The 26,815-nt window shown below is 37.6% G+C and overlaps 4 protein-coding genes across 4 annotated transcripts; 3 read left to right on the top strand and 1 right to left on the bottom strand.

The window, feature by feature from the left end:
* Positions 1-620: 620 nt before the first annotated feature.
* LOC134814025 (uncharacterized) lies at positions 621-1,958 on the bottom strand. The gene is made up of 2 exons (XM_063821994.1): positions 1,412-1,958; positions 621-1,204 (listed from the first exon to the last, which is right to left on the bottom strand). The coding sequence occupies exons 1-2, from the start codon at positions 1,902-1,904 to the stop codon at positions 1,074-1,076; spliced, it is 624 nt and encodes a 207-aa protein (XP_063678064.1). The 5' UTR covers positions 1,905-1,958; the 3' UTR covers positions 621-1,073.
* A 228-nt stretch (positions 1,959-2,186) lies between these two features.
* LOC134814397 (uncharacterized) lies at positions 2,187-4,510 on the top strand. Its single transcript, XM_063822495.1, has 2 exons — positions 2,187-3,795; positions 4,494-4,510. The coding sequence occupies exons 1-2, from the start codon at positions 2,187-2,189 to the stop codon at positions 4,508-4,510; spliced, it is 1,626 nt and encodes a 541-aa protein (XP_063678565.1).
* A 7,598-nt stretch (positions 4,511-12,108) lies between these two features.
* Positions 12,109-13,471, top strand: LOC134814104 (uncharacterized). The gene is made up of 2 exons (XM_063822128.1): positions 12,109-12,656; positions 12,864-13,471. Exons 1-2 carry the CDS (start codon positions 12,125-12,127, stop codon positions 12,992-12,994), a joined length of 663 nt encoding a protein of 220 aa, XP_063678198.1. The 5' UTR covers positions 12,109-12,124; the 3' UTR covers positions 12,995-13,471.
* Positions 13,472-20,754: 7,283 nt separating this feature from the next.
* Positions 20,755-25,417, top strand: LOC134814395 (uncharacterized). The gene is made up of 11 exons (XM_063822493.1): positions 20,755-21,661; positions 21,935-22,277; positions 22,419-22,577; positions 22,791-22,900; positions 23,020-23,143; positions 23,361-23,476; positions 23,679-23,915; positions 24,082-24,256; positions 24,517-24,707; positions 25,040-25,171; positions 25,283-25,417. Exons 1-11 carry the CDS (start codon positions 21,527-21,529, stop codon positions 25,415-25,417), a joined length of 1,857 nt encoding a protein of 618 aa, XP_063678563.1. The 5' UTR covers positions 20,755-21,526.
* The last annotated feature ends 1,398 nt before the right edge of the window (positions 25,418-26,815 follow it).

The raw sequence follows: 26,815 nt of genomic DNA, 5'->3' as shown, positions 1-26,815 counted from the left end.
GTAATATGACGTGACATGATACGCATCGTTATATTTTTAACACGAAACAAAACCGCGCAAAGTATGAAATGATCTACAACTAAACCACATACTGATACAAATCGACGGCGACACCTCAGATGCGCGCAGGATTTTTCAAGTTCTGTACGCCTAATATAATATAAACGGTTATTACTAATACTTGCGCCAAACACCACTCTGTGATACAATAAAGTAGACCAATTACATTGTATGCAGTAGGGAACTTTGAGTGTGCGTTGCGTGGTGTTACTGTTACCGCGGCGAAATTCTTGTTAATGTGGAATTTTGAGTTAGTCCTTTAAAAAATATGGCGGCCAAATTCTGAAAAATGCCTGAAAAATTGTTTTATTTATTTAGAGATATTTTTGACTTGGTTAGAATTATACATTGGAGGTCCCGGTTATTTAAGGAGAGTCCGTCTCGGAGGGATCTGAACCCACTATATTGACCGTCTTAAAACTTAGGTTTCGGGGAAATTATAATTTTGCTGAAATTCAGATCTTCGTGTTACTTTTTTTTTCATTCGTCATTGTATTGTGATTTTAATCAATACTTACAATTATGTTGGATTGACACAAGTACAAATTGATACAACAATGTAGAGCAAAAATATGGTCGAAGTAAGCTTTTCATACTACAGTCTACACTAATTAAATTTAATCAACACAGGTGGAAATCTTTTGATAAATACCTAGTTAATGGAAATATCTTAGTCGCAAAAGTTTGTCCAACTAATCACCTTTCGACGTTTTTCCAAGCAATTGTGTAGGAGAGATACTAATAGAGTATTATTATTATTCATAGAACACTTCCTCGCCAGCGGCGCTTATATAATCTCATGCAATAGAAATTGTTCCTAAAATCATGCACAATATGTTTGCCAATTGTTGTTAAGTAATATAAGCGCCTAATGCGATCACAAATAATCCAGGCTGAACCCCCTCTCCCCTAAACAAGATTGACAAGAAATAACTTAAAATTTACCCTTAATAAACTAAGAAATTTTGTCCGTGTTCCATTTTAGACAACATCATTGTCATTTATCGCAAAACCTAAAAAAATATTGCAATCAGAAGAGCAGTCACCGAGAGGAGAACATTGATGGAGTGACACACTGCAAGTGAGTACTGACCCTCGTGTCCATCTTCCTCGTGTTCATCTTCGACTATTTCCTCCCAGGTTGCTGAGCAAGTTATTTATTAATTGAAGGTTAACAATGAGATTTTGCAAAATGAAAAGGGATGGATAATTAATGATATGTAAATGGGAGGTGGAACTAATTTGTTTTGAATTTTCAGAATGAACCACCTTGCACCTCTCCAGTCCCCATCATAGTATTAGTAACTATTAGATGTAGGGTCTAAAATTAAATTATAAATATGCAGCTCACTTCTATCCTGAGCGACGAGGGCCAATTCGTATATTTCAAATGGGTCTCCTACTTCTCCGTCTTCCATTGCGACAGTAATATAGTCCACCAGTATCCCAGCGCACGCTTCGATTTCTCCATCGGATGGATTATAGGTCTCAGCGTCCATCATACCACCCACGACTGGCTGTGGAGCAGAACAATCAAAAGCTGTACATTTGCAGGGTTTCATCTCGTTGTCTGATGGCTTGCACTCCATAGGGTCCCAGCTGTTCTTACTCTCGGTTCGGAATGTTCTGACTTCTGTAATACAGTGCAATTTGTCTAGTTGAATCATAACCTGAGCGTATTTATTAGCGTCTAATTCCAATTTGAGACCGGTCGACATTTCCAAGTCGAGCATAAGTTCACAATTTGTACAACTGGCATCATCGTATCTGGAGAGGATTTCTGGCTTAATCTCTATCTCATCATCCAGCCGCTCTCGCATTTCTCCTTGGGACAGGCTGATCATCGCAAGAAAAAAAGAGCTATTGTAAACTCTGTCATCATTCGTCAGGACTGATCAACAGCTAATTGAATAATCTTTGTTGAGAGAATATAACGAAATAAATGATTCAGAATGTAAAACTTGTACCTGGCTAAAGGGCTCAACTTTGTTGAATCTAACAAAGCGGACAGAGAAGACTTACTTTTTGATTGCCAAAACTTTATCAGGAAGCTTGAGTGGAAGGCTTACTTCAAACAGAGACCCTGGATTGATTCAGACTCCAGAGAAGAAGACATCCACGGACACATGCGTGTGTCAGGAACCTCCCACCCGGACTACAGCCATCCCCTACTGGATCAGTTGAAAACTAGATTACTAGGATGGGTCGCGAACACACAGCTATCCACACCTGAAAGTAATCTAGGAAAACGCGAAATCCGAGGAAGGAAACTTCTGCTACAACTCATAAAAGAAGAAAGAGTGTTTGTAACAAAAGCCGATAAAGGGGGAGCCACACTGATCCTGGACTATGACGTCGTCGTGAACACGATAAAAGAGGAAATATCAGATACTAGGAAGTATACGAAATTAGATTCTACTATTGAAGACTACATGGAGAACACCAGAACGGAGATAGTTAAGGAGGTCCTGGCCCAAGAACACATTGGGCACATAACATCTAAGGACAAGACTATAATAACAGGTCTCAACACGGATAATAACATGAAACACAGCCCGGATTACAGACCAGTACCACCAAAAATCTGGCCCTTGTTCAAAGTACACAAGCTATCAGAAGAACAAATCAGGAACAAGGTTGTACCACCACAAAGATTCATCAATGCAGCAAAGCATGGTCCCCTCTATAGACTAGGGCAATGGTCAAGCCCACACCTAACAAAAATCAGCCAGGACTACTGTGGAGATGAATTCCTGCTTGACACTCCCCATCTTATGAGGAAAATCGAGCAACACAACTCATCCCCACCAAGAGGAAACACCCTACTAGCCACCCTGGACGTGGAAGCCCTGTACCCCTCCATTAACCCACGTTTAGCACTAGAGGCCATGGCGGACGCTTTTGAATCGGATCGAACCACATCTGAAAGGACTAAGGACGCTTTGCTGAATTTCACCAAACTCTCCTTTAACCACTCTTGTGTTACGTTCCGAGACAATTGTTATAAGTCGGAGAAAGGGATCCCAACAGGGGGATGCGATTCAAGGCAGATCGCTGATCTATTTCTGCACTGGCTTATGCATAAAAAACTTAGGAATGATCTCCCTTGGGATAGCCTCATTGAACTGTTTTTACGCTACATCGATGACTGCTTCATAATCTGGAAGGGTACGGCAAGGCAGTTTGATTCTTTTGTACAGAAATTGAACCAACTGGCAGCGGAATACGGGATAAGGTTTGGCAGCTGGGAATTGGGGAAGGAGGTGAATTTCCTGGACATAACCTTGTATTTGGACACAACCAACAAGATCCAATATAAGCTCTACACCAAACCGACAGATGCCAGGAATTTTCTCCGTACTGACAGTTTCCACCCAAAACACGTGTTTAACTCCGTAGCCTTCTCCCAAATGCTTCGGATTGCTAACAGGAACTCAAGAGAGGATACACGGCAGGCGGACCCACAGCAATTGAAATCGGATTTGCGTCGTAGTGGACACGACTCAGCGAAACTGAACGCCTTAGAGCCAAAAGTGTTGGAGAAGCTGTTCAATCCTCCACCCAACTCAGAAGGAAGTGTTCATGTTCCCCAAAAAACTTCCATGGTGTTTTCAGTCCAACACCTCTCGGAGATGCCCCAGCTTAAATCAGTCTTAAAGGAGTTGGAACCGGACATTGAAGCACTATTAGGCCCAACACAAATCACGGTGGCATCGAAGAAAGGCTGCTCGATTGGTAACAGAGTACTGAGAAACAGTGCTATCTGCAGAACACCGGCAGAAAATAATTCAGAGTGGACTCAGAAATGCAATGCACCAAGATGCCGAACATGCAGGCATATGTGTAGGGCAGGGGAAGAATTTGTAGTTAATGGACAGAAGCTAGTAGTTCCTATCAGATATAATTGTAAATCTAAAAATGTTATTTATGTGGCCCAATGTAAGCTTTGTAATCTTATAAAGGAAGAAGGTTATGAGATAGTTGTAGAAGACACTTATTTCGGGCAAACAATGCAAAACTTTCATAAACGTGTCAATGGACACAGAGCCTGTTTTAAAGTAGAGGATCGTAATAAATCAGCCCTTTCGATTCATGCCTATGAACATCACAGTGACATTTTTACTATTGGCAACTATAAATTTGCCATTTTGAAAGAATGTAACCCCAGGGGATTAAATAGGGAGGAATTTAGGTATATTGAGAAGTATAGAACTAATTGCTTGGGTTTAAATAGATGCAAAGTTGAAAGATAAGGTTCTTAGTTTTTATTTCTTCTTTTTTGAAGCTTCATTTTTGAAGCTATATTTTTGTGTAGTTCATCTCCATTTACCTTGTGTATTTTATTTAGGTTATTTGATTCTCGATTGTTTGAGGCATTTTAGATCTTCGTATATATAGTACTAATAAAACTAACCAACTTAATTCCTTTGTAGCTAATGATGTAATTTAACGAAGTATACACTACATTTGCGTGTTTCACTGTCTAGCCCACCAACCATAAGAGAATGTAAACCCTGATTAACCGCGTCCATCATTTTCCCCCAAATTAGGAATTAATATGATAACAATCAATACCTCGATTAACGGCGGCTTTTACTTTTCACTCAAACTACGCAGGTTTTACTGTAGTATACGTAAATTATGTAAATAGTAGGTGATACCTTTTCTTTCACTCACTGAACCTTTTTATAAAAATAGATCAGTTAATATCAACATGGATTCAATCAGTAATCCCAGTTTGTTTAAGCTAAAATGGGTCATGAGATTACCCTGTGCAAATCGCTAAGAGCTGCAGTGAGGACTCCGACTAGGGGGCTGAGCCCTTGAAAAGTTTCGAAACGTACGGCTATTAGAAAATAAAGCTCCCACAGAACAAGGCTCCCAGATAATAAAGCTCTTAGAAAAGGAGGTTTTTATAAAATAAGGATCTTAGAAAATAAGGCTCCTAAAAATAAGGTTCCCAGATAATAAGGCTCCTAGTTTAAAGGATAAGGCTTTTAGAAAATAAGGCTCCTTATAGATAATAAATCAAGAGGCTTGCATATAATGAACATATTAACATGGGTGCAGAGTTGAGTCTGTACGGAACCTAGTAGTTTCAGTTCCTTGTTTAACTTGCCGTAATAAGGCTTTTTATAGAAAATACGGCTGATGAGAAGTACAGTACGTACAGTACGTACTTCTCAAAATACAAACAACAAACGAAATGATACGTTGTTAATGATATTTCAGTGGGCGAAATTGTTACAATTCTGAGAATAAACTATGGGTGACAGTCTTAAAATTTTCCTAAAGTTTTGCTATTTGTTACGTTACGAAACTCGAGAGACTGTGGGATACTGAGGGGAAAGGAAGCAGTTCTAACGAGCGCTTCTCAAACACAAGGATATGTCTTGTGAACTTGGCTGGTATATACCTTAGTGCAAGAAATATAGGCGGCAAGAATATAAGGCGCTAGAAATTAAGGCGGCAAGAAATTAAGGCGATATTTTTTTCGGAAAAAATACGATTTTTGATCGCAAATTTGGTTATAGTTTTGGTCGAAATAGTGTCAATTTTATTCTTTTATCAGTCTATAAAGCATAGAAATCTGTTTAAAAATACGATATATTGGACATTGGTCACATAAAAACTAAATGGTGCATGCACATTATATTTATAGTGATTGCTGTTCTGTCGTCTAAGTTTATAATTTTAAATTAGGTAGACATCCACTACATCAGCAAACTGCAAGTCAATTGGTATATTCATTGCATTTGACAAAATGATAGTGCACATTCTGTACGCGGCAAGGAATTTTTATGTATGTATACTACATATCATCATTAAAATTAAAAATTATTTCTTTTTAAAATTAAAACTCGATTTAAAGCTTATGGAGATATATGACTGCTGGAGATATATGACTCTGATGAAGAAGGAGAAGACGAGAATATTAATTGATATATTAATGTATTTAGACTCAAGTTAATTTATTTTAAATATGTATTTCATTGAATTCTAGCAAATAACGAAATCGACATGTAAATTTAAAATAATAAAATCACACGAAAATTTCTTATGAAAAAATCGCAAGAAAAAAAAATTAAGGCGGTTAGAAATTACGGTGGTCAGATATTAAGGCGGCAAGAAATTAAGGCGATTTTGTCAGAATCGCCTTAATTTCTTGCCGCCTATATTTCTTGCACTAAGGTATGAAACATTTGACATGGAGTTGTAGGGTGAGTTATATGCCTCGCCGGGCTAAAGTAGTGGATGTCCTTGCTGTACGGCAAGTTAAACAAGGAACTGAAACTACTAGGTTCCGTACAGACTCAACTCTGCACCCATGTTAATATGTTCATTATATGCAAGCCTCTTGATTTATAACACCTCTCCGGTCTTTCTGCCAGTTAGAGTGAAATATACATCGCAGTACGAGTTCTTATAATGTGCGAGGTCGAGGAATCTAATCACAACACAATTACATGACTGGGTTAAGAGGATTATTGTTATTGATAACATATTTTTATCATTACTGAAATGTTATGGTGTACGAGGTCGAGGAATCTTTACTCACTAGCCAGGGTGATATTAGGGAGCGAATTACAGAGTTTATTTTTACTTTAATACGCGTATCGATTACTGCGTGCAAATTAATACAGGCATGGAGCTTTCCAAGCACTGCCGTCTGTTTCATTACCTCCCCTGAGTAATATGAACTATAACAACGTCGGATAATGTCCTTGGCAACACGATTTACCGTAATATATAACTAAGAGGCTGGAACAAGTTTGTAATGTTGGCGGAGACTAACTCATGAACTATGTTGTTGAGTGCCATAATTTCGTTGACTTTTTCCGCAAAGTGCCCCTTGAAAACATCATATACTAGTAGTAGAAGAGTTTTCTGTGCCTCCAGCAGACCAAAGAGAACCTTTCCGTCGTTAACTTACGGCACAATAAAGTTCTCATAGTTATCATATTCTGGACAAAAAGTTCGAATTTTTGAAAAAGATTCAACGGACTTTAACTTCGACGGACATTAAATTAACGGACTTTATTTGAACGGACATTAAGATGAACGTTAAGGCCTCCAGCGTTCAATTAATGTCCGTCCAAATAAGGTCCGATAAGGTATTGCCATTTTACTGACACCAAGTCATCAACTTAGTAACACGACTTTCCACGAAAGCCGTCACGGCTTTCGTGGAAAGTCGTGTTACTAAGTTGATGACTTTTTTTTCAAAAATTTTTCAAAAAAAAACTCTACTACTACTAGTATATGATGTTTTCAAGGGGCACTTTGCGGAAAAAGTCAACGAAATTATGGCACTCAACAACATAGTTCATGAGTTAGTCTCCGCCAACATTACAAACTTGTTCCAGCCTCTTAGTTATATATTACGGTAAATCGTGTTGCCAAGGACATTATCCGATGTTGTTATAGTTCATATTACTCAGGGGAGGTAATGAAACAGACGGCAGTGCTAGGAAAGCTCCATGCCTGTATTAATTTGTACGCAGTAATCGATACGCGTATTAAAGTAAAAATAAACTCTGTAATTCGCTTCCTAATATCACCCTGGCTAGTGAGTAAAGATTCCTCGACCTCGTACACCATAACATTTCAGTAATGATACAAATATGTTATCAATAACAATAATCCTCTTAACCCAGTCATGTAATTGTGTTGTGATTAGATTCCTCGACCTCGCACATTATAAGAACTCGTACTGATATATATTTCACTCTAACTGGCAGAAAGACCGGAGAGGTGTTATAGCAAAACTTTAGGAAAATTTTAAGACTGTCACCCATAGTTTATTCTCAGAATTGTAAAAATTTCGCCCACTGAAATATCATTAATAACGTATCATTTCGTTTGTTGTTTGTATTTTGAGAAGTACGTACTGTACGTACTGTACTTCTCATCAGCCGTATTTTCTATAAAAAGCCTTATTATCTAGGTATAAGGAGCCTTATTTTCTAAAAGCCTTATCCTTTAAGGGGAGATACACCAAAAACTTTTTTGCTCTGAACATCGATTTTATTTTATATTATATTATGGTTAAATAGACAAAAAGAATAAGATTGCACACCTTCAAACTTTTCTAAAAATATTCCCTCATCGAGAAAAAAAATATTTTTCTTTTTCGAAAATTTTTAAAATTTTGAGAAGTCTGTCACTGTAATACAGATAATTCGGCCATTTTAAAAGTTTTTTAGCTGATTTTTTTACTGAATATTACTTACAATCCGTACAAGAAGTGATTGAAAGGATTATACAATTGAACGATAAATGACGAAGTTACAGACCAAACAAGGTCGAAAAAATAAAAATTGAAATTTTTCCCACTTCTAAAGTTGTAAATCTCACCAATCACCCGGGTCAGCAGATATCGCTTCAAAAATTCTTATGAGTGTAGCTGATGATCATATCAAACTTTTTGGAGTAGGATTTTTCTCAGATTTGAGTTTTAAGCTATGCAATATAGCCTCAAACGACATAGTAAAATTCATCGTAAAAAAGGGCAAAAAATGCAGATTTAAGGCTTAAAATGCCTATAACTCAAAAAGTATCAGTTTTTTGAAATAATTTTTACAGGATCGTAATCAGCTTGGTAAGACGAATCTTTTAGTATCAAATAGGTGCTTTTAGAAGACAAATTGTCTTAAATAATTTTCTAGCTCGAACACAAGGGTCCCCCCTTGTATAAATTTTGTACAAATTGTCCACATTTTTTTACAAATTTTGTGTCTTTAAATATTATAAATGTCGTACTAAAAGATTCGTCTTACCAAGCTGATTACGATCCTGTGAAAATTATTTCAAAAAAACTGATACTTTTTGAGTTATAGGCATTTTAAGCCTTAAATCTGCATTTTTTGCCCTTTTTTACGATGAATTTTACTATGTCGTTTGAGGCCATATTGCATAGCTTAAAACTCAAATCTGAGAAAAATCCTACTCCAAAAAGTTTGATATGATCATCAGCTACACTCATAAGAATTTTTGAAGCGATATCTGCTGACCCGGGTGATTGGTGAGATATACAACTTTAGAAGTGGGAAAAATTTCAATTTTTATTTTTCGACCTTGTTTGGTCTGTAACTTCGTCATTTATCGTTCAATTGTATAATCCTTTCAATTACTTCTTGTACGGATTGTAAGTAATATTCAGTAAAAAAATCAGCTAAAAAACTTTTAAAATGGCCGAACTATCTGTATTACAGTGACAGACTTCTCAAAATTTAAAAAATTTTCGATAAAGAAAAATATTTTTTTTCTCGATGAGGGAATAATTTTAGAAAATTTTGAAGGTGTACAATCTTATTCTTTTTGTCTATTTAACCATAATATAAAATAAAATCGATGTTCGGAGCAAAAACGTTTTTGGTGTATCTGTAGCCTTATTATCTGGGAACCTTATTTTTAGGAGCCTTATTTTCTAAGATCCTTATTTTATAAAAGCCTCCTTTTCTAAGAGCCTTATTATCTGGGAGCCTTGTTCTGTGGGAGCTTTATTTTCTAATAGCCGTACGTTTCGAAACTTTTCAAGGGCTCAGCCCCCTATTCGGAGTCCTCACTGCAGCTCTTGGCGATTTGCACTGGGTAATCTCATGACCCATTTTAGCTTAAACAAACTGGGATTACTGATTGAATCCATGTTGATATTAACTGATCTATTTTTATAAAAAGGTTCAGTGTGTGCCTTTACTTTGAGTTAGTCTCCGCCAACATTACAAACTTGTTCCAGCCTCTTAGTATATTACGGTAAATCGTGTTGCCAAGGACATTATCCGACGTTGTTATAGTTCATATTATGAACTAGTGCTAGAAAAGCTCCATGCCTGTATTAATTTGCACGCAGTAGTCGATACGCGCATTAAAGTAAAAATAAACTCTGTAATTCGCTTCCTAATATCACCCTGGCTAGTGAGTAAAGATTCCTCGACCTCGTACACCATAACATTTCAGTAATGATACAAATATGTTATCAATAACAATAATCCTCTTAACCCAGTCATGTAATTGTGTTGTGATTAGATTCCTCGACCTCGCACATTATAAGAACTCGTACTGATATATATTTCACTCTAACTGGCAGAAAGACCGGAGAGGTGTTATAGCAAAACTTTAGGAAAATTTTAAGACTGTCACTCATAGTTATTTCTCAGAATTGTAAAAATTTCGCCCACTGAAATATCATTAATAACGTATCATTTCGTTTGTTGTTTGTATTTTGAGAAGTACGTACTGTACGTACTGTACTTCTCATCAGCCGTATTTTCTATAAAAAGCCTTATTATCTATAAGGAGCCTTATTTTCTAAAAGCCTTATCCTTTAAACTAGGAGCCTTATTATCTGGGAACCTTATTTTTAGGAGCCTTATTTTCTAAGATCCTAATTTTATAAAAGCCTTATTTTATAAAAGCCTCCTTTTCTAAGAGCCTTATTATCTGGGAGCTTTATTTTCTAATAGCCTACGTTTCGAAACTTTTCAAGGGCTCAGCCCCCTAGTCGGAGTCCTCACTGCAGCTCTTAGCGATTTGCGCAGGGTAATCTCATGACCCATTTTAGCTTAAACAAACTGGGATTACTGATTGAATCCATGTTGAATGTTGATATTAACTGATCTATTTTTATAAAAAGGTTCAGTGTGTGAAAGAAAAGGTATCAACTACTATTTACATAATTTACGTATACTACAGTAAAATCTGCGTAGTTTGAGTGAAAAGTAAAAGCCGCCGTTAATCGAGGTATTGATTGTTATCATATTAATTCCTACATTTACAACTTGTTCCAGCCTCTTAGTATATTACGGTAAACCGTAAATCGTGTTGCCAAGGCCATTATCCGACGTTGTTATAGTTCATATTACTCAGGGGAGGTAATGAAACAGACGGCAGTGCTAGAAAAGCTCCATGCCTGTATTAATTTGCACGCAGTAGTCGATACGCGCATTAAAGTAAAAATAAACTCTGTAATTCGCTTCCTAATATCACCCTGGCTAGTGAGTAAAGATTCCTCGACCTCGTACACCATAACATTTCAGTAATGATACAAATATGTTATCAATAACAATAATCCTCTTAACCCAGTCATGTAATTGTGTTGTGATTAGATTCCTCGACCTCGCACATTATAAGAACTCGTACTGATATATATTTCACTCTAACTGGCAGAAAGACCGGAGAGGTGTTATAGCAAAACTTTAGGAAAATTTTAAGACTGTCACCCATAGTTATTTCTCAGAATTGTAAAAATTTCGCCCACTGAAATATCATTAATAACGTATCATTTCGTTTGTTGTTTGTATTTTGAGAAGTACGTACTGTACGTACTGTACTTCTCATCAGCCGTATTTTCTATAAAAAGCCTTATATTATCTTTAAGGAGCCTTATTTTCTAAAAGCCTTATCCTTTAAACTAGGAGCCTTATTATCTGGGAACCTTATTTTTAGGAGCCTTATTTTCTAAGATCCTTATTTTATAAAAACCTCCTTTTCTAAGAGCTTTATTATCTGGGAGCCTTTTTCTGTGGGAGCTTTGTAGGTTTACAACCTACCAGGACGCGCGCCGAGTTGGACTCGTCGACGGTCCAATATATGGAACAGATATTTTACGAGTATCACCCGTTAATGGGAGCTTTATTTTCTAATAGCCGTACGTTTCGAAACTTTTCAAGGGCTCAGCCCCCTAGTCGGAGTCCTCACTGCAGCTCTTAGCGATTTGCACAGGGTAATCTCATGACCCATTTTAGCTTAAACAAACTGGGATTACTGATTGAATCCATGTTGATATTAACTGATCTATTTTTATGAAAAGGTTCAGTGAGTGAAAGAAAAGGTATCACCTACTATTTACATAATTTACGTATACTACAGTAAAACCTGCGTAGTTTGAGTGAAAAGTAAAAGCCGCCGTTAATCGAGGTATTATATTGATTGTTATCATATTAATTCCTAATTTGGGGGAAAATAATGGACGCGGTTAATCAGGGTTTACATTCTGAATCATTTATTTCGTTATATTCTCTCAACAAAGATTATTCAATTAGCTGTTGATCAGTCCTGACGAATGATGACAGAGTTTACAATAGCTCTTTTTTTTCTTGCGATGATCAGCCTGTCCCAAGGAGATTTGCGAGAGCGGCTGGATGGTGAGATAGAGATCAAGCCAGAAATCCTGTCCAGATACGATGATGCCAGTTGTACAAATTGTGAACTTATGCTCGACTTGGAATTGTCGACCGGTCTCAAAATGGAATTAGACGCTAATAGATACAATCAGGTTATGATTCAACTAGACAAATTGCACTGTATTACAGAAGTCAGAACATTCCGAACCGAGAGTAAGAACAGCTGGGACCCTATGGAGTGCAAGCCATCAGACAACGAGATGAAACCCTGCAAATGTACAGATTTTGATTGTTCTGCTCCACAGCCAGTCGTGGGTGGTATGATGGACGCTGAGACCTATAATCCATCCGATGGAGAAATCGAAGCGTGCGCTGGGATACTGGTGGACTATATTACTGTCGCAATGGAAGACGGAGAAGTAGGAGACCCATTTGAAATATACGAATTGGCCCTCGTCGCTCAGGATAGAAGTGAGCTGCATATTTATAATTTAATTTTAGACCCTACATCTAATAATTACTAATACTATGATGGGGACTGGAGAGGTGCAAGGTGGTTCATTCTGAAAATTCAAAACAAATTAGTTCCACCTCCCATTTACATATCATTAATTATCCATCCCTTTTCATTTTGCAAAATCTCATTGTTAACCTTCAATTAATAAATAACTTGCTCAGCAACCTGGGAGGAAATAGTCGAAGATGAACACGAGGAAGATGGACACGAGGGTCAGTACTCACTTGCAGTGTGTCACTCCATCAATGTTCTCCTCTCGGTGACTGCTCTTCTGATTGCAATATTTTTTTAGGTTTTGCGATAAATGACAATGATGTTGTCTAAAATGGAACACGGACAAAATTTCTTAGTTTATTAAGGGTAAATTTTAAGTTATTTCTTGTAAATCTTGTTTAGGGGAGATGGGGTTCAGCCTGGATTATTTGTGATCGCATTAGATCGCTTATATTACTTAACAACAATTGGCAAACATATTGTGCATGATTTTAGGAACAATTTCTATTGCATGAGATTATATAAGCGCCGCTGGCGAGGAAGTGTTTTATGAAAAATAATAATACTCTATTATTTATTTTTATATTTTTTTTATAGTATCTCTCCTACACAATTGCTTGGAAAAACGTCGAAAGGTGATTAGTTGGACAAACTTTTGCGACTAAGATATTTCCATTAACTAGGTATTTATCAAAAGATTTCCACCTGTGTTGATTAAATTTAATTAGTGTAGACTATAGTATGAAAAGCTTACTTCGACCATATTTTTGCTTTACATTGTTGTATCAATTTGTACTTGTGTCAACCCAACATAATTGAAAGTATTGATTAAAATCACAATACAATGACGAATGAAAAAAAAAAGTAACACGAAGATCTGAATTCCAGCAAAATTATAATTTCCCCGAAACCTAAGTTTTAAGACGGTCAATATAGTGGGTTCAGATCCCTCCGAGACGGACTCTCCTTAAATAACCGGGACCTCCAATGTATAATTCTAACCAAGTCAAAAAGATCTCTAAATAAATAAAACAATTTTTCAGGCATTTTTCAGAATTAGGCCGCCATATTTTTTAAAGGACTAACTCAAAATTCCACATTAACAAGAATTTCGCCGCGGTAACACCACGCAACGCACGCTCAAAGTTCCCTACTGCATACAATGTAATTGGTCTACTTTATTGTATCCCAGAGTTAGTGGGCAGAGTGGTGTTTGGCGCAAGTAATAATCGTTTATATTATATTAGGCGTACAGAACTTGAAAAATCCTGCGTGCATCTGAGGTGTCGCCGTCGATTTGTATCAGTATGTGGTTTGGTTGTAGATCATTTCATACTTTGCGCGGTTTTGTTTCGTGTTAAAAATATAACGATGCGTATCATGTCACGTCATATTACTGCATCGTATGCCAACTTTATTGACTGTAATAAAATATTCTGTCTCGTCTTATTTATTATTTGTATGTAACATAAACTAAAATATTTTGATGCTTACTCGACACATTTACACTCTATACTAGTACTACAGCACCATCGACTTTCGACTTCCGAGCCTTTAATTTATTTGATATGGGATTCTTTAAAAGCATATAGCAATCTTGATATTAGTTGCTTCTTGAATGTAAATGTAAAGTAACATCTGTTCTTCTTAAATTTGATCCTTCGAACAGCTGTTGACTTTGAGCAATGAAACGCAAACATAATCTTAGCAAAATGAATATATTTCTTTTATCTTCAGCATTTAATCAGTCACATAATCTGAGAATATCAATGGTTATAATAGTATAAAAATGTCAAAAATTCTCATCAAAAATGTAGTAAAGTCTCAAAAAATTAATTTAGAATCTCGTCAAAATGGAATAGTTTAAAATCGGAACAAAATTAATGGCATATACTATAAGTATAATAATGTGGAGTCTGCAGTAGTTCATTAAATCAAAAAGACGCAATTCAAAAATTGATAGACTGAATATATAAACAAAAAATGAACGATTCAAAAATAAAATTCGGGACTCCATGAAAAATTAGCTTCCAGAAACGGAATTCACATTGTTCAGGCCAAACGGATAAAGTGTCTTCAATTTGTTAATATAAAACTGTTCTGACTTTCTAATATTATCTGGGGATGTAGAACACAAAATATCAAAATGGAAACTTTCATTGAAATCAGATCTCTCCCTCAAATTATGAACTAAATAAAGATGTGCCCCTAAAACATTCTCGTCATCAAAATCTCTGTGGCTCTCAACATTCCCCTTACTACTCGCCTCTAAAATCTCATAATATTTACTGCGATGACCATTCACACGTTGGCTGAGGCTGGTGACTGTTTTTCCCACGTATACGTTATTAACAGTACAAAGTTTGCACGTCGCGCCGTACACAATGTTGCGTGTCTTACAGTTACCACCTTGTATTGAGTTCTGACTGAGTGTCCATTATTATTGGAGACCATGGAATTAAGCCACTAGCAAGGTGACAAGTTTGGCAGGGTTTGCCTTTCTTCTTCTCACCAGGTTTGGTGCATGGGTCAGTTGTTCTTGACTCTGAACCTAAGGCTAGCTTCTTTCTCTTGAATAAAGTGTCCTTTAAGTTAGGGGCTCGCCTGGTGACCACTTGGAGTTTAGGGATCCTCTCAGGGTTCTCACTGCTCCATGTACGGCTATTTGATGTTACTGGCCTCTTTAGCCTTTTCCTTGGTTTCCTCATAGCCCGCACCGAATGTAACATTCCATGGTGTGAAAGAAGGGGGACCCTGATCCTTTTCCTTGTACTGTAAAGTTCTTGGTCTCGACCTGACATCACTGATGACCTCTCTCACCATATCAGTAGGATATGAAGACCGCTCAAAAAACAACTGAAGCTCTGCCAATCTCTCATCCAGCAAGACGTCATCATTGATTATCCTTCTGTATCGAAGTGCCTGTGAGAAGACTATACTCCGGAAGGTATGTCGTGGATGGAAACTTGAGAATTCAAGATACCTGTTGGCGTCAGTAGGTTTCCTAAACAGATCTGTTGTGAGTCTCCCTCCAACAAGCTTGTACTGAATGTCCAGGAACTGAGTGAACTCCGTGATTGGTTTCACTTCGTATGTAATATCTAAGCCATAGTTATCAACCATCTTACTGCGTGATGACCCTACCCATTCTTCAAAATCAATCATAGAACCTCTCCACATACCTTGGCCCGAAATATCATCCACAAACCGATCAAGGTTCTTGAGCTCCTCTGGTCTAACAACCGGGTCGTAAACCAGACTCTTTAGGACAAAGAACAAAGCAATGTTACCGCAATCCACTGAATTGATACCTCCAGTGGGTACACCGTTAACGACCTCATACCAGTTGTCTGCATTCTTCAAGACTGCCGAATCAAAACTAAGCTGTATCAGTCCCTTCAGCCAAGTCCTCAACTCCTCAGACCAATCTGGTCTACACGACTCCATATAATAGCATCATCTAAGGCTGACATCACCAAGCTATGTTGCAGAGAATCGTATAGAGAAACAATATCAATACTGAAGCTGAACCAAGTATCGACTACTTGTCCGGAAGCTGCCAATTCCTCGAGTTTTATGAGAGCTGCAGTTGAATCTTTAACAAGATCTATACAGTAATCCCTGGCAAGAGGTCCCAACCACTTCCAAACAATAAACTTATCTGATCTTGCAGTTACTCCTCTAGAGAGATCAGTCACGAATCGACTGGGTGGAATCTTTTTCTCTCTAATTTCAGTCTCAGTCAGCTTGTGAATTTTCAGTAATGGGTAACCATACGGAATATGGACCTTTACTGATAGTTGAAATTCGACATATGACGTCATCTAGCGTCATCTAGCGTCATCTAGCGTGAAATATCGCCAGATGATGATAGATGACGCTAGATGACGCTAGATGACGCTAGATGACGCCAATTAGCGACATTGTCGCTAAGTGCACGGCACCTTTCGAATGTCGCTATCTAGCGCTATCTAGCGCTATCTAGCGCTATCTAGCGCTATATGACGCTATATGACGCTATATGACGCTAGATGACGCTAGATAACGCTAGATGACGCTAGATGACGCTAGATGACGCTAAGCACGCAGCACTGACGCCAGGCGACATTTTCATAAAATTTCCGCCCTTTTTTTGCGACATCTAGCGGTATCTAGCGCTATCTAACGCTATATGTCGCAACGACATCTGACGCAGCGCTATCTATCGCTAGATAGCGCTATCTAGCGCTAACAAGCGTTATCTAGCGGAGAATGTCGGTTTGTGACAGTTTACGCTAGATAGCGCTAGATAGCGCTATCTAGCTTACGTGCACTTAGCGACAATGTCGCTAATTGGCGTCATCTAGCGTCATCTAGCGTCATCTAGCGTCATCTAGCGTCATCTATCATCATCTGGCGATATTTCACGCTAGATGACGCTAGATGACGCTATATGACGTCATATGTCGAATTTCAACTATCAGTAAAGGTCCCGGAATATCGGGCTTAACTAGATCTGAAGTGCTCTGTGAAAGAGTGTCCTGATCAGACTTCTGAATCAAACCAACCACACACTTAGACTGTTCGCCACTAACATACTTCCGCTCCAAACCAGATGACCACAGCTCTAACAACCTCCCTCTCAAAGATCCAGTAGGATCAGTTTGCAAAGGTCTGTATCTCAAAGGGTCCTCAACTTTGGCAGAAGTGATATCCTTGATTATCTGAGGGGTGACAATGATTATCGCACCGCCCTTCTGTTCTTAACTTTGTATTCGCTTTTTACCATTCAGTGTCGATTAACTGTTAAATAATCAGCCACGAGTCTATGGTCTATCACTATCAGCTGATAACATAATTTTATTTGTTTTGATTTTGACTTGCTGAATTTTATCACTCGGTAATTTATTAAGCTTGTTTCACCAAAATAACACTTAAATTGATAATTGATCCGTGTGTACAGTGTAACAGTCGTCAAGCACCAAAAACTGGTTGCTATGCCTGTAATTAATTATGTAATTAACACATAACTGGCTCGCGCGCGCAATACAGACTCTTTTTATACACATTATTATACACATATATAGGGGAGTGGTCGTGGTTTATATTGCGCGAAGGAGCAGACTTTTGTCGACAACGCAGGTCCATCGGGCTACCTCGATCATATATCCAAGCCCGATTACTTTATATTCCCTACGATCTTTTTGCCTTCTTATTCGGCAAGAGTAGGGAGCAAATTAAAGTCGAAATGCGATAATTCTACGTTGATTCTGAAAATTTCATGTAGAAATATTGACACCCTTTTGAGTTATATTTATATTGTTTTGAGCAAAATCAGTTTCGCAATTATCGCGAACTGAGATCTGGGCGATTTTGTTCATTTTTTGCGATTATTTGAACACAAAATCCACAGTTAGGTAGACTAGATATTGAGCTGATAATCATAGAAAATATGAAATATAGGCTTATCTTCCATATAAAGTTTGTCTCATCCAAAATATTGATAATTGACCAATTTATGGGCTAAAATTTATCAAATTTGGTGCGTATGTCCAAATATTGATATATGGTTTTTAGTTCATACATCATAACTCATTTTTTGTCAAAACTTGATGAAAATTTAACGGGTGATACTCGTAAAATATTTGTTCCATATACAGGACCGTCGACGAGTCCAACTCGGCGCGCGTCCTGGTAGGTTGTAAACCTACAAATGAAAATTCATATACGAGTTCAGACTTCAGGGGACCATTGGCACTAGTACATAACATAACAAGTATACAAGTAGAGCACCTCAACCAAATATTGACGTGGCTCTCCTCCGATCGGACCGATCCCGCGGTCACAGGTGGGCATCCGTAGTGTGGTTGGTTTTATCCGATTTTTTTAGATTTTTATGGAGGTTGTACCATTGTAAAACTTACATTGTGACAGTATAGATGGCGAAATATTTTTGAAAATGGTCCTAACACAGCTTTGATCATAACAATAACATTGGGTGAATAGATTGGGTGAACAAACTATGAAGCAGGCAATTATATGTGCTCATCCATCATTCTGCATATGTAAGCTCAGTAGTTTAATTGCTGATTCATACTCAATGGTGAATCGATAGAATTCATGTGTCGGAGATCTCGTGAGAACACCTTTTAATAATTATAGCCCTCAGGATCGCATTATCCCGATCCGGCCGTAATGTGTATTGAGGTATGCACTAATTGTAGTGGTGAACGGTTGCAGCTCAGGCTATGTTTCAGTATAACTGTATATCAGAGATCGCAGTATATTTACATTCTACTCGGATTGCAGATTGAAATATTTTCCTGTTGGAACCATGACACATGCAGGGGAATACCAAAATATTAATTGTAGTTGTACAACTAATATGATCAATAATTAATAACGGCAACGCTAATTTGTCCTTATTGGACTTTATTTTTACGGACATAAGTTAATAGTTGCTGCAAATGCCAAATGCTACAACTACAAGTTAAGCCCTATAAGCGTTCATTTTAATGTCCGTTCATTTTAATTTTAATATCCGTTCGAATATTGGCGGACGTTTTAAATTGTAATTAAATAGACCATTGAGCGGTCGCGTTTATTTTAATGTCCGCTCAAAATTATTCCCGTTCACATTATTTCCGGTTGCAGTACGGGTAAAATAACGTCCGAATAAAGCTATCCGATAAGCTCAGGCAGAGCTTTCGGACTGCGTAAAACTAAACAACTTGAAACGTTGAAGAACGCCGTTAAGACATCTGTTGTTAACTCACCTAAAACACAAACATACGTCATACAGTCCAATGGCGAAGAATTCACAGCCAACTGAGCAAGTCATAAGCTATATTGAGCGGTCACGTTTATTTTAATGTCCTCTCAAAATTATGGCTACGCCCGTTCACATTATTTCCGGTTGCGGTACGGGTAAAATAACGTCCGAATAAAGCTATCCGATATACTCAGGCAGAGCTTTCGGACTGTAAAACTGGACAACTTGAAATGTTGAAGAACGCCGTTAAGACATCTGTTATTGACTCACCTAAAACACAAACATACAGTTCAATGGCGAAGAATTCACAGCCAAAGCTGAGCAAGTCATAAGCTTGGAAACGCTCAAAAGCGTAGTAAAACGTGTTGTTGAGGAAGAGGACCGCAGTCGCAACGTCATTGTATTTGGTCCGTCACAAGGGAGCGAGATATATAGAGAACTTATTGACACAGTTAGCGAGATTTTTCAAAACATTGGACAGAAACCGAAGATTGTTGAAGCGTGCAGAATTGCCACGAAATCTAAGGACAATTCAGTTACAGCATCATTAATAAGTGAGCTTACGTTATTCGTTTAAGTCTGTCTGTCTGTCTGTCTGTCTGTCTGTCTGTCTGTCTGTCTGTCTGTCTGTCTGTCTGTCTGTCTGTCTGTCTGTCTGTCTGTCTGTCTGTCTGTCTGTCTGTCTGTCTGTCTGTCTGTCTGTCTGTCTGTCTGTCTGTCTGTCTGTCTGTCTGTCTGTCTGTCTGTCTGTCTGTCTGTCTGTCTGTCTGTCTGTCTGTCTGTCTGTCTGTCTGTCTGTCTGTCTGTCTGTCTGTCTGTCTGTCTGTCTGTCTGTAATTTCCAAGCGGCTTAATCAAGAAAACGGTAAGAGTTACGGTGGTCTATATATTTACTAGGCGGCGTTCAACTTGTCATTCTGTTTATAAACACAAAAGCTGAGGTCCCTAGGTAATGAAACATATTAACATAATATTAATATTATGAATTGGGTCATGCCATGTGAATTATATATGCTAATCTGCATTCATCACGGTTTTTATACTAATAAATTATTCTTATGTAATGAGTAAGCACGAGAATTTACCTACTATTAATAATAATTAGAACTCATGGATTTATTTTTTCTGAAATTACCATTTAGTGTCAAATTGGTGCTAGTGCTACCCACCCATGACGGGGTGGTATAATCATGTAACTTGCGGTTGATCGAACAATTAGCTTCGAAACAATTTGGACTTTAATAGCCCTTAAGCTTATTAAACGACATAACTCATGATGTTAATTTACTCAATAGACACTTTTAACACATTGTTCAAGGTAACTTCTAAATTACTGTTACCGAAGTTCAAATGCCCTGCAAAAAAATCGTTTGATGTGCCCAATATCTATGCTTCTCAATTCCCACAATTAGCCTCAATATTCAATAATCATATAACTATAAATAAAACAACGCCATCTGCATCAATAACACCAGTTTTATAAACTTTTGAGCCCACCATGAAACTTGAAGATTTTGTTAAACCAGATCGTTTAAATCCCTCTTGCCGTCCAACTCTGCTACGTCATGTTTTATCACATTTACTCTTTCTCGTCGAAGAAGCCAACACTGGTAGAAAGAAAAAACTTTCGATTGTTGATTTCTACCGTCCTGTTGCTGTTGACCTGCTTTCTTTGTACGATGTCACAGAAAAGTCCGAAGTTCGTAGAATTTCACCTACTATTGCTGGGTAAGTTGCATATTTTTATGCTTCATATTTGTTGTCAATATACATACATACTATCCGATCATAAACTTCATATCTGAGTGATTTTTCCGATTTGTTGATATCTATTCAGTTTCTGTTTATCCAGTTTGCATTTAGCGATCATGTCCGATGCGGGCGATGTGGATAATTGCCAATCGTGACTGATATTCATAATTTGTTCTATATATAATATATACTACTTAATATTTTGTGTTTATGCTTTATATTTCTTGTCACATTGGTTACGCTGTTTGTAATTTGAAACTATTACAGGAAAATCAAAATCATCAATACAAAACTTCGAGGTCTCTCAGTTAATACGGCAAAGTCTACGATGGACAAGTTCACCGACAGTCTAAATGAACCTTTTGATGTCCTACCCAAAAAGAAACTTGAAGTTGAAGCCCCTGTGCAAGTTAATCTCATCACTCCTGTTCTCAGTGACGTTACTACATCAGCATCATTGCAAGTAAGCACGTTTCAATACGAATACAGAATTATTTGTTTAACATAGCTTATTTATTTTAAAAGTTTATAAACTAAAATAATATTAATACCATTGACTGTCAAATTATTAATTTTAATCTCTGAGCCGACACTGTAATTGATTGTTTGCAATGAACAATTTGAGATCACATAACACAACTTTTATTTTCACTAAATAGTAGATAAATGCCCGGCCATTAATTGAATCACCGATCACGGATAATAATACAAAATATACTTATGATATCAACGACAGGCTTATATAAGCGAGGACTCGGCAAGCCAACACACTAACATTGACCCGAGAGATGAAAAGGATCGTGATTATCAACCAGCCTCTTCCAGTTCTTCTGCTAGCACTCCGAGAGTCACGGTGTCCACTTATCTGAACTGCAATCTGGATGGTATGGCAGCTGAGTTGGAAAGAAATTCTGCCGGCACGGAGTCGAATGCACGCACGTTAACATTGTTTTGCAAAGAACTTTACAAGGGTGGTCTCCTGCAGCAGCCATATGTTGTTCCCCGGTCAAAACTCGAAAGCATCCGTGGAAGAGATGGGAAAAAGAGGCTTGAAGCTCTGTCTACTCGTTCTCCGTTAGGTTTGTACATAATATAATGTTTTCACCAGGTTATTTTTTAACTTTTGAACATGTTTATATTACCAATTTTAAAAATAAACAGCGACATTAACTTTACCATTAGAATTAGTACGCTTTAGATTAAAAACAGCTATTTTGCAGCAATATTCTTTGACGGAAAGGAGGATAAGAATATAAGGATGAGCCAAAAAGATGAAAAAGGTCACATACGACATAGTGTGGGGAAACGGAGCCACTACTCTGTGGTAGAACAGCCTGGTGCGATCCCTTTGGGGATGTTTGTTCCTGAGCAATCGACTGGTAAGCACTAGATAAAGATTATACTTAGATGAATATATTTTTATACATTGCGATGTTATTTTGATCATTGGTACATAATAAACGGTCTAACGACTAACGTTATATATGTCTCGTTCCATTTTAATGTTGCATTAGATTTCCGGAATAGGTTCTGCAGTTACAATGTTACATTTATGCCGATTCTTTGTTGATTACTTAATCTTTATACCACAGGTAAAGGCCTTGCTCTGGGATTGTGTAACTACTTTGAAAGTCGAGGGATAAGCACGGACAAAACATTGTGTATAGGTGGAGACAACACTAGTGTTAATTCTGGCTATCTGGTAAGTAAATAACTTATTTTTCATTTCAGATAAGGAACTTTTCATCTTTTAGCTGAGCATTGGATACTATTAGACAACCATTTCGTTCGTTAAAACATATTAAAATAAACAATTTTCAGGGAGGTGCTTTTCGAGAGTTTGAGGTTCTGCTACATCGAACACTCCAAAGAGCCCTGTGCCTCTTACACCAAGTGGAACTCCCCTTGAGAAAATTGTACTTTCACTATGGAGGAAGTACCAAGGGTGTGTTATTTATTTTAAATTTGAAGATATGTTATAGTATTTTAAAATAACAGTTCAGAATTTCCACAGTATTAAACATTCCTTATTACTATAACGATTGCAGGGATTTCCTCGATAACTACGCCAATAAATTTCACTTTACAATTAATATTATCATCGTTAATTCTTACACTTACACTCAAAATAACGTGTATATCATTATTATATATCATTACAGCACCTGGTGACTTTGACGGACCTATGGGGCCCTTCATTATGTCCAACGAACTTTGGCTGAAACCAGTTAGAGTATTTAAAAAGATTGGCAAAGGTTTTCCTCGACTGCCCCAAGAGGTGATATATAATTTAAAATTGATATGGTTAATAATGGATAATCTTATTGTTAGATAGTAACTACGTTTATAATTTGCTGGGAAGATAACTTACTGAACCGTTTTGCAGTTCCATGTTTATCAATCATTGCGATAATGTTCGACAAAATCATAGAGCTCTTACCTAGCAACGTTAAAATTAATAACAATCTGTTTTTTTTCAGACGCTGAGTAAGATGTCAAATGATGCAAAACTTATGTATAAGTACTGCATCACTGTCGAGACTGGTTTACACGACGAATTCGTGTATAACGCGATAGGAAACTGCTCCACTGCTCGGTGGATTACGTTTGGGGCCAGAATCCTCCGATTTTACATTTCGGGGGATCTTACCTACAACTCCCATATTTCGGAGTGTTTAGAGAGGATGGTCAACTTTATTGTAAATGTCTATTACAAGGTAAAAATCAGATTACAGTGCTGGCACTTGTGAATTGATTGCTAATGTTTATTCAAATTTAAATGCTCTTACAATATTGATGAAAATCAGAGAATGTTCAGCCTATGTTTCCCTTAAGTACCAAAGTTACTCAGAATTTCTATTAAATCGGACTAAATCTCAATAGGTGTTTGCCAACATCAAGATGAAGAGCAGCTTAATAGACGCCCCAGCCCACCTATTTGACCAAATACGGTTCACAAGAGAACACTGCGAACCAGCAGAGCGTAAGGTCATATTCGAGTCAATACAACAGAACGGCTATATGGCTCATCCCGAGAGTGTGATACTCGCCATGCTAGGTAAGAATAACAACAACAAAAAATGAATACGGAAAGTGGGTAATATAGCTAGGCACACTTAAAATAACAATATGATACTATTACTATCAGAGCAGTGAATATTCAGCTGGTAGTGGTATTCTGTGCTTACGTCCGAATTCTTGCGGTTATAAATTATAAATGTGCAGGTGCTCTTAGAATCACTTGACTTTAACACAATATCCAACCAACAATATTTTACATCTATTGTAAAAAACTTTATATACATATTTATTATCCAGGCGATCACAACAGAGACCATCGAGAGAAAGGAATAGGGATCGTAAAGAATATTCGTCGTTCAGAGGAGTGGGACAAGCACGTTGAAAGAGAGTCTGGCGTTCGACGACCTAGACGAATCCGACATTTCAAGTGCCCGAAGATAGTCTTCAAATGTACGACATATTTTGAGATGGTCAGAATGAAAGTTGAGGTGAGTTTATAGAGCATGTATAACTATAGTGATATTGTAATTATGCAATGGTTTGATTTCCAAACCATTTGACGATACTTTACCATGTTAAGTGACCATGTTAAGTGATCGGCAGACTTAGTAAGTCTGCCGATATTATGCTTTTGCATCAAAATCTGACAAACGAAAAGTAAGACTGTGCGTTCATTCTACTGAACTAGCAGAATGCAGAATTTGTTAACTAATTTGCTGAGTCTACCTAGTCTGTCAAATATACCACGAACTCTGTCCCTGTTTCAGTTATATTATTATTACGATTTACCGATCAAATAACTAATTTGCCCTTCATTCAGAAAGAGAACGGTCCGGTTCCAATGAAGATATTCTTCCAGACGTACGACAATGAGTGGGAGCGAGTAACGTGCCCTCCCCTCCTCTCCGTAATGTCAAGTGCTGAACTGGAAAAGATACGGGAAGCCCCTCTGGTTTGTAGGATTCCTTGCCATAGTCAATCTGTGGAGCACACTGTCGCACTTGTGTCCCACGCTGTTCAACGACGACGGACTGATGACACTCAATTGATGAGTGTCCTCCAGATAGGAGCTGCACGGAAAGAGTTTTCGGGTAGAGTAACGCACAAGCGGTACAGAACTGATACAGACTCGACTCCAAAGTCGAAGAAAGTTAAAGATACGCCCTTTAACAGGGAATTATTTAAGGATTTCGATTAATAGACTTAAGATTAGTGTAATCTATAAACTGAAAGTAGATGTTAATAAACTTTTGATAGATAAGCACTTTTGGAAAATAGTATTACTATTATTATTGAAATACTGTTCTGATAATCAAAGTTTTGCAAATAAATGAATTACGAAAAGAGTAGTTTTTAATTTTGTCATAGTATTAGCCAAAAACATGATTATACATTTTTTTGTAGAACATTAGAGCTTCGGTAACACGTCTGAGGCTCTAATAGCTATCATGAAGTTACCTTGAGAAATGTGTTAAAAGTGTCTTTTGAGCAAATTAGCATCATGAGTTATGTTGTTTAATAAGCTTAGGGGCTATTACATATTAGTATTACAGTCCAAATAGTTTTGAAGCTACTTGTTCGATCCACCGCAAGTTACAAATACATGATTATGACACCCCATCATGGGTGGCCAGGTGGCCTGCAGACCCTGGGTAGCACGAATTTTGTCACTAAATGGTAATGCCAGAAAAAATAAATCTATGGGTTCTAATTATTATTATTATTAGTATTAGTATCATAGGTAAATTCTCGTGCTTACTCATTACATAAGAATAATTTATTAGTATAAAAAGCGTGATGAATGCAGATTAGCATATAAAATTCACATGGCATGACCCAATTCATAATATTAATATTATGTTAATATGTTTCATTACCTATGAAACACTGAAAGTGAAACACATTTAGCATTAAAAACGCCTAGTAAATATAGAGACTGCCGTAACTCTTACCGTTTTCTTAATTAAGCCGCTCGGAAATTACAGACAGACAGACAGACACTCAGACAGACAGACAGACAGACAGACACTCAGACAGACAGACAGCTCAGACAGACAGACAGACAGACAGACAGACAGACAGACAGACAGACAGACAGACAGACAGACAGACAGACAGACAGACAGACAGACAGACAGACAGACAGACAGACAGACAGACAGACAGACAGACAGACAGACAGACAGACAGACAGACAGACAGACAGACAGACAGACAGACAGACAGACAGACAGACAGACAGACAGACAGACAGACAGACAGACAGACAGACAGACAGACAGACAGACAGACAGACAGACAGACAGACAGACAGACAGACAGACAGACAGACAGACAGACAGACAGACAGACAGACAGACAGACAGACAGACAGACAGACAGACAGACAGACAGACAGACAGACAGACAGACAGACAGACAGACAGACAGACAGACAGACAGACAGACAGACAGACAGACAGACAGACAGACAGACAGACAGACAGACAGACTTAAACGAATAACGTAAGCTCACTTATTAATGATGCTGTAACTGAATTGTCCTTAGATTTCGTGGCAATTCTGCACGCTTCAACAATCTTCGGTTTCTGTCCAA

Source organism: Bolinopsis microptera, chromosome 4 (assembly GCF_026151205.1).
Source record: "Bolinopsis microptera isolate Bmic1 chromosome 4, MBARI_Bmic_1.0, whole genome shotgun sequence".
Lineage (NCBI taxonomy): Eukaryota > Metazoa > Ctenophora > Tentaculata > Lobata > Bolinopsidae > Bolinopsis > Bolinopsis microptera.
The sequence above is the reverse complement of the archived record's forward strand: the minus strand, read 5'-3'. Positions and strand labels throughout refer to the sequence as shown.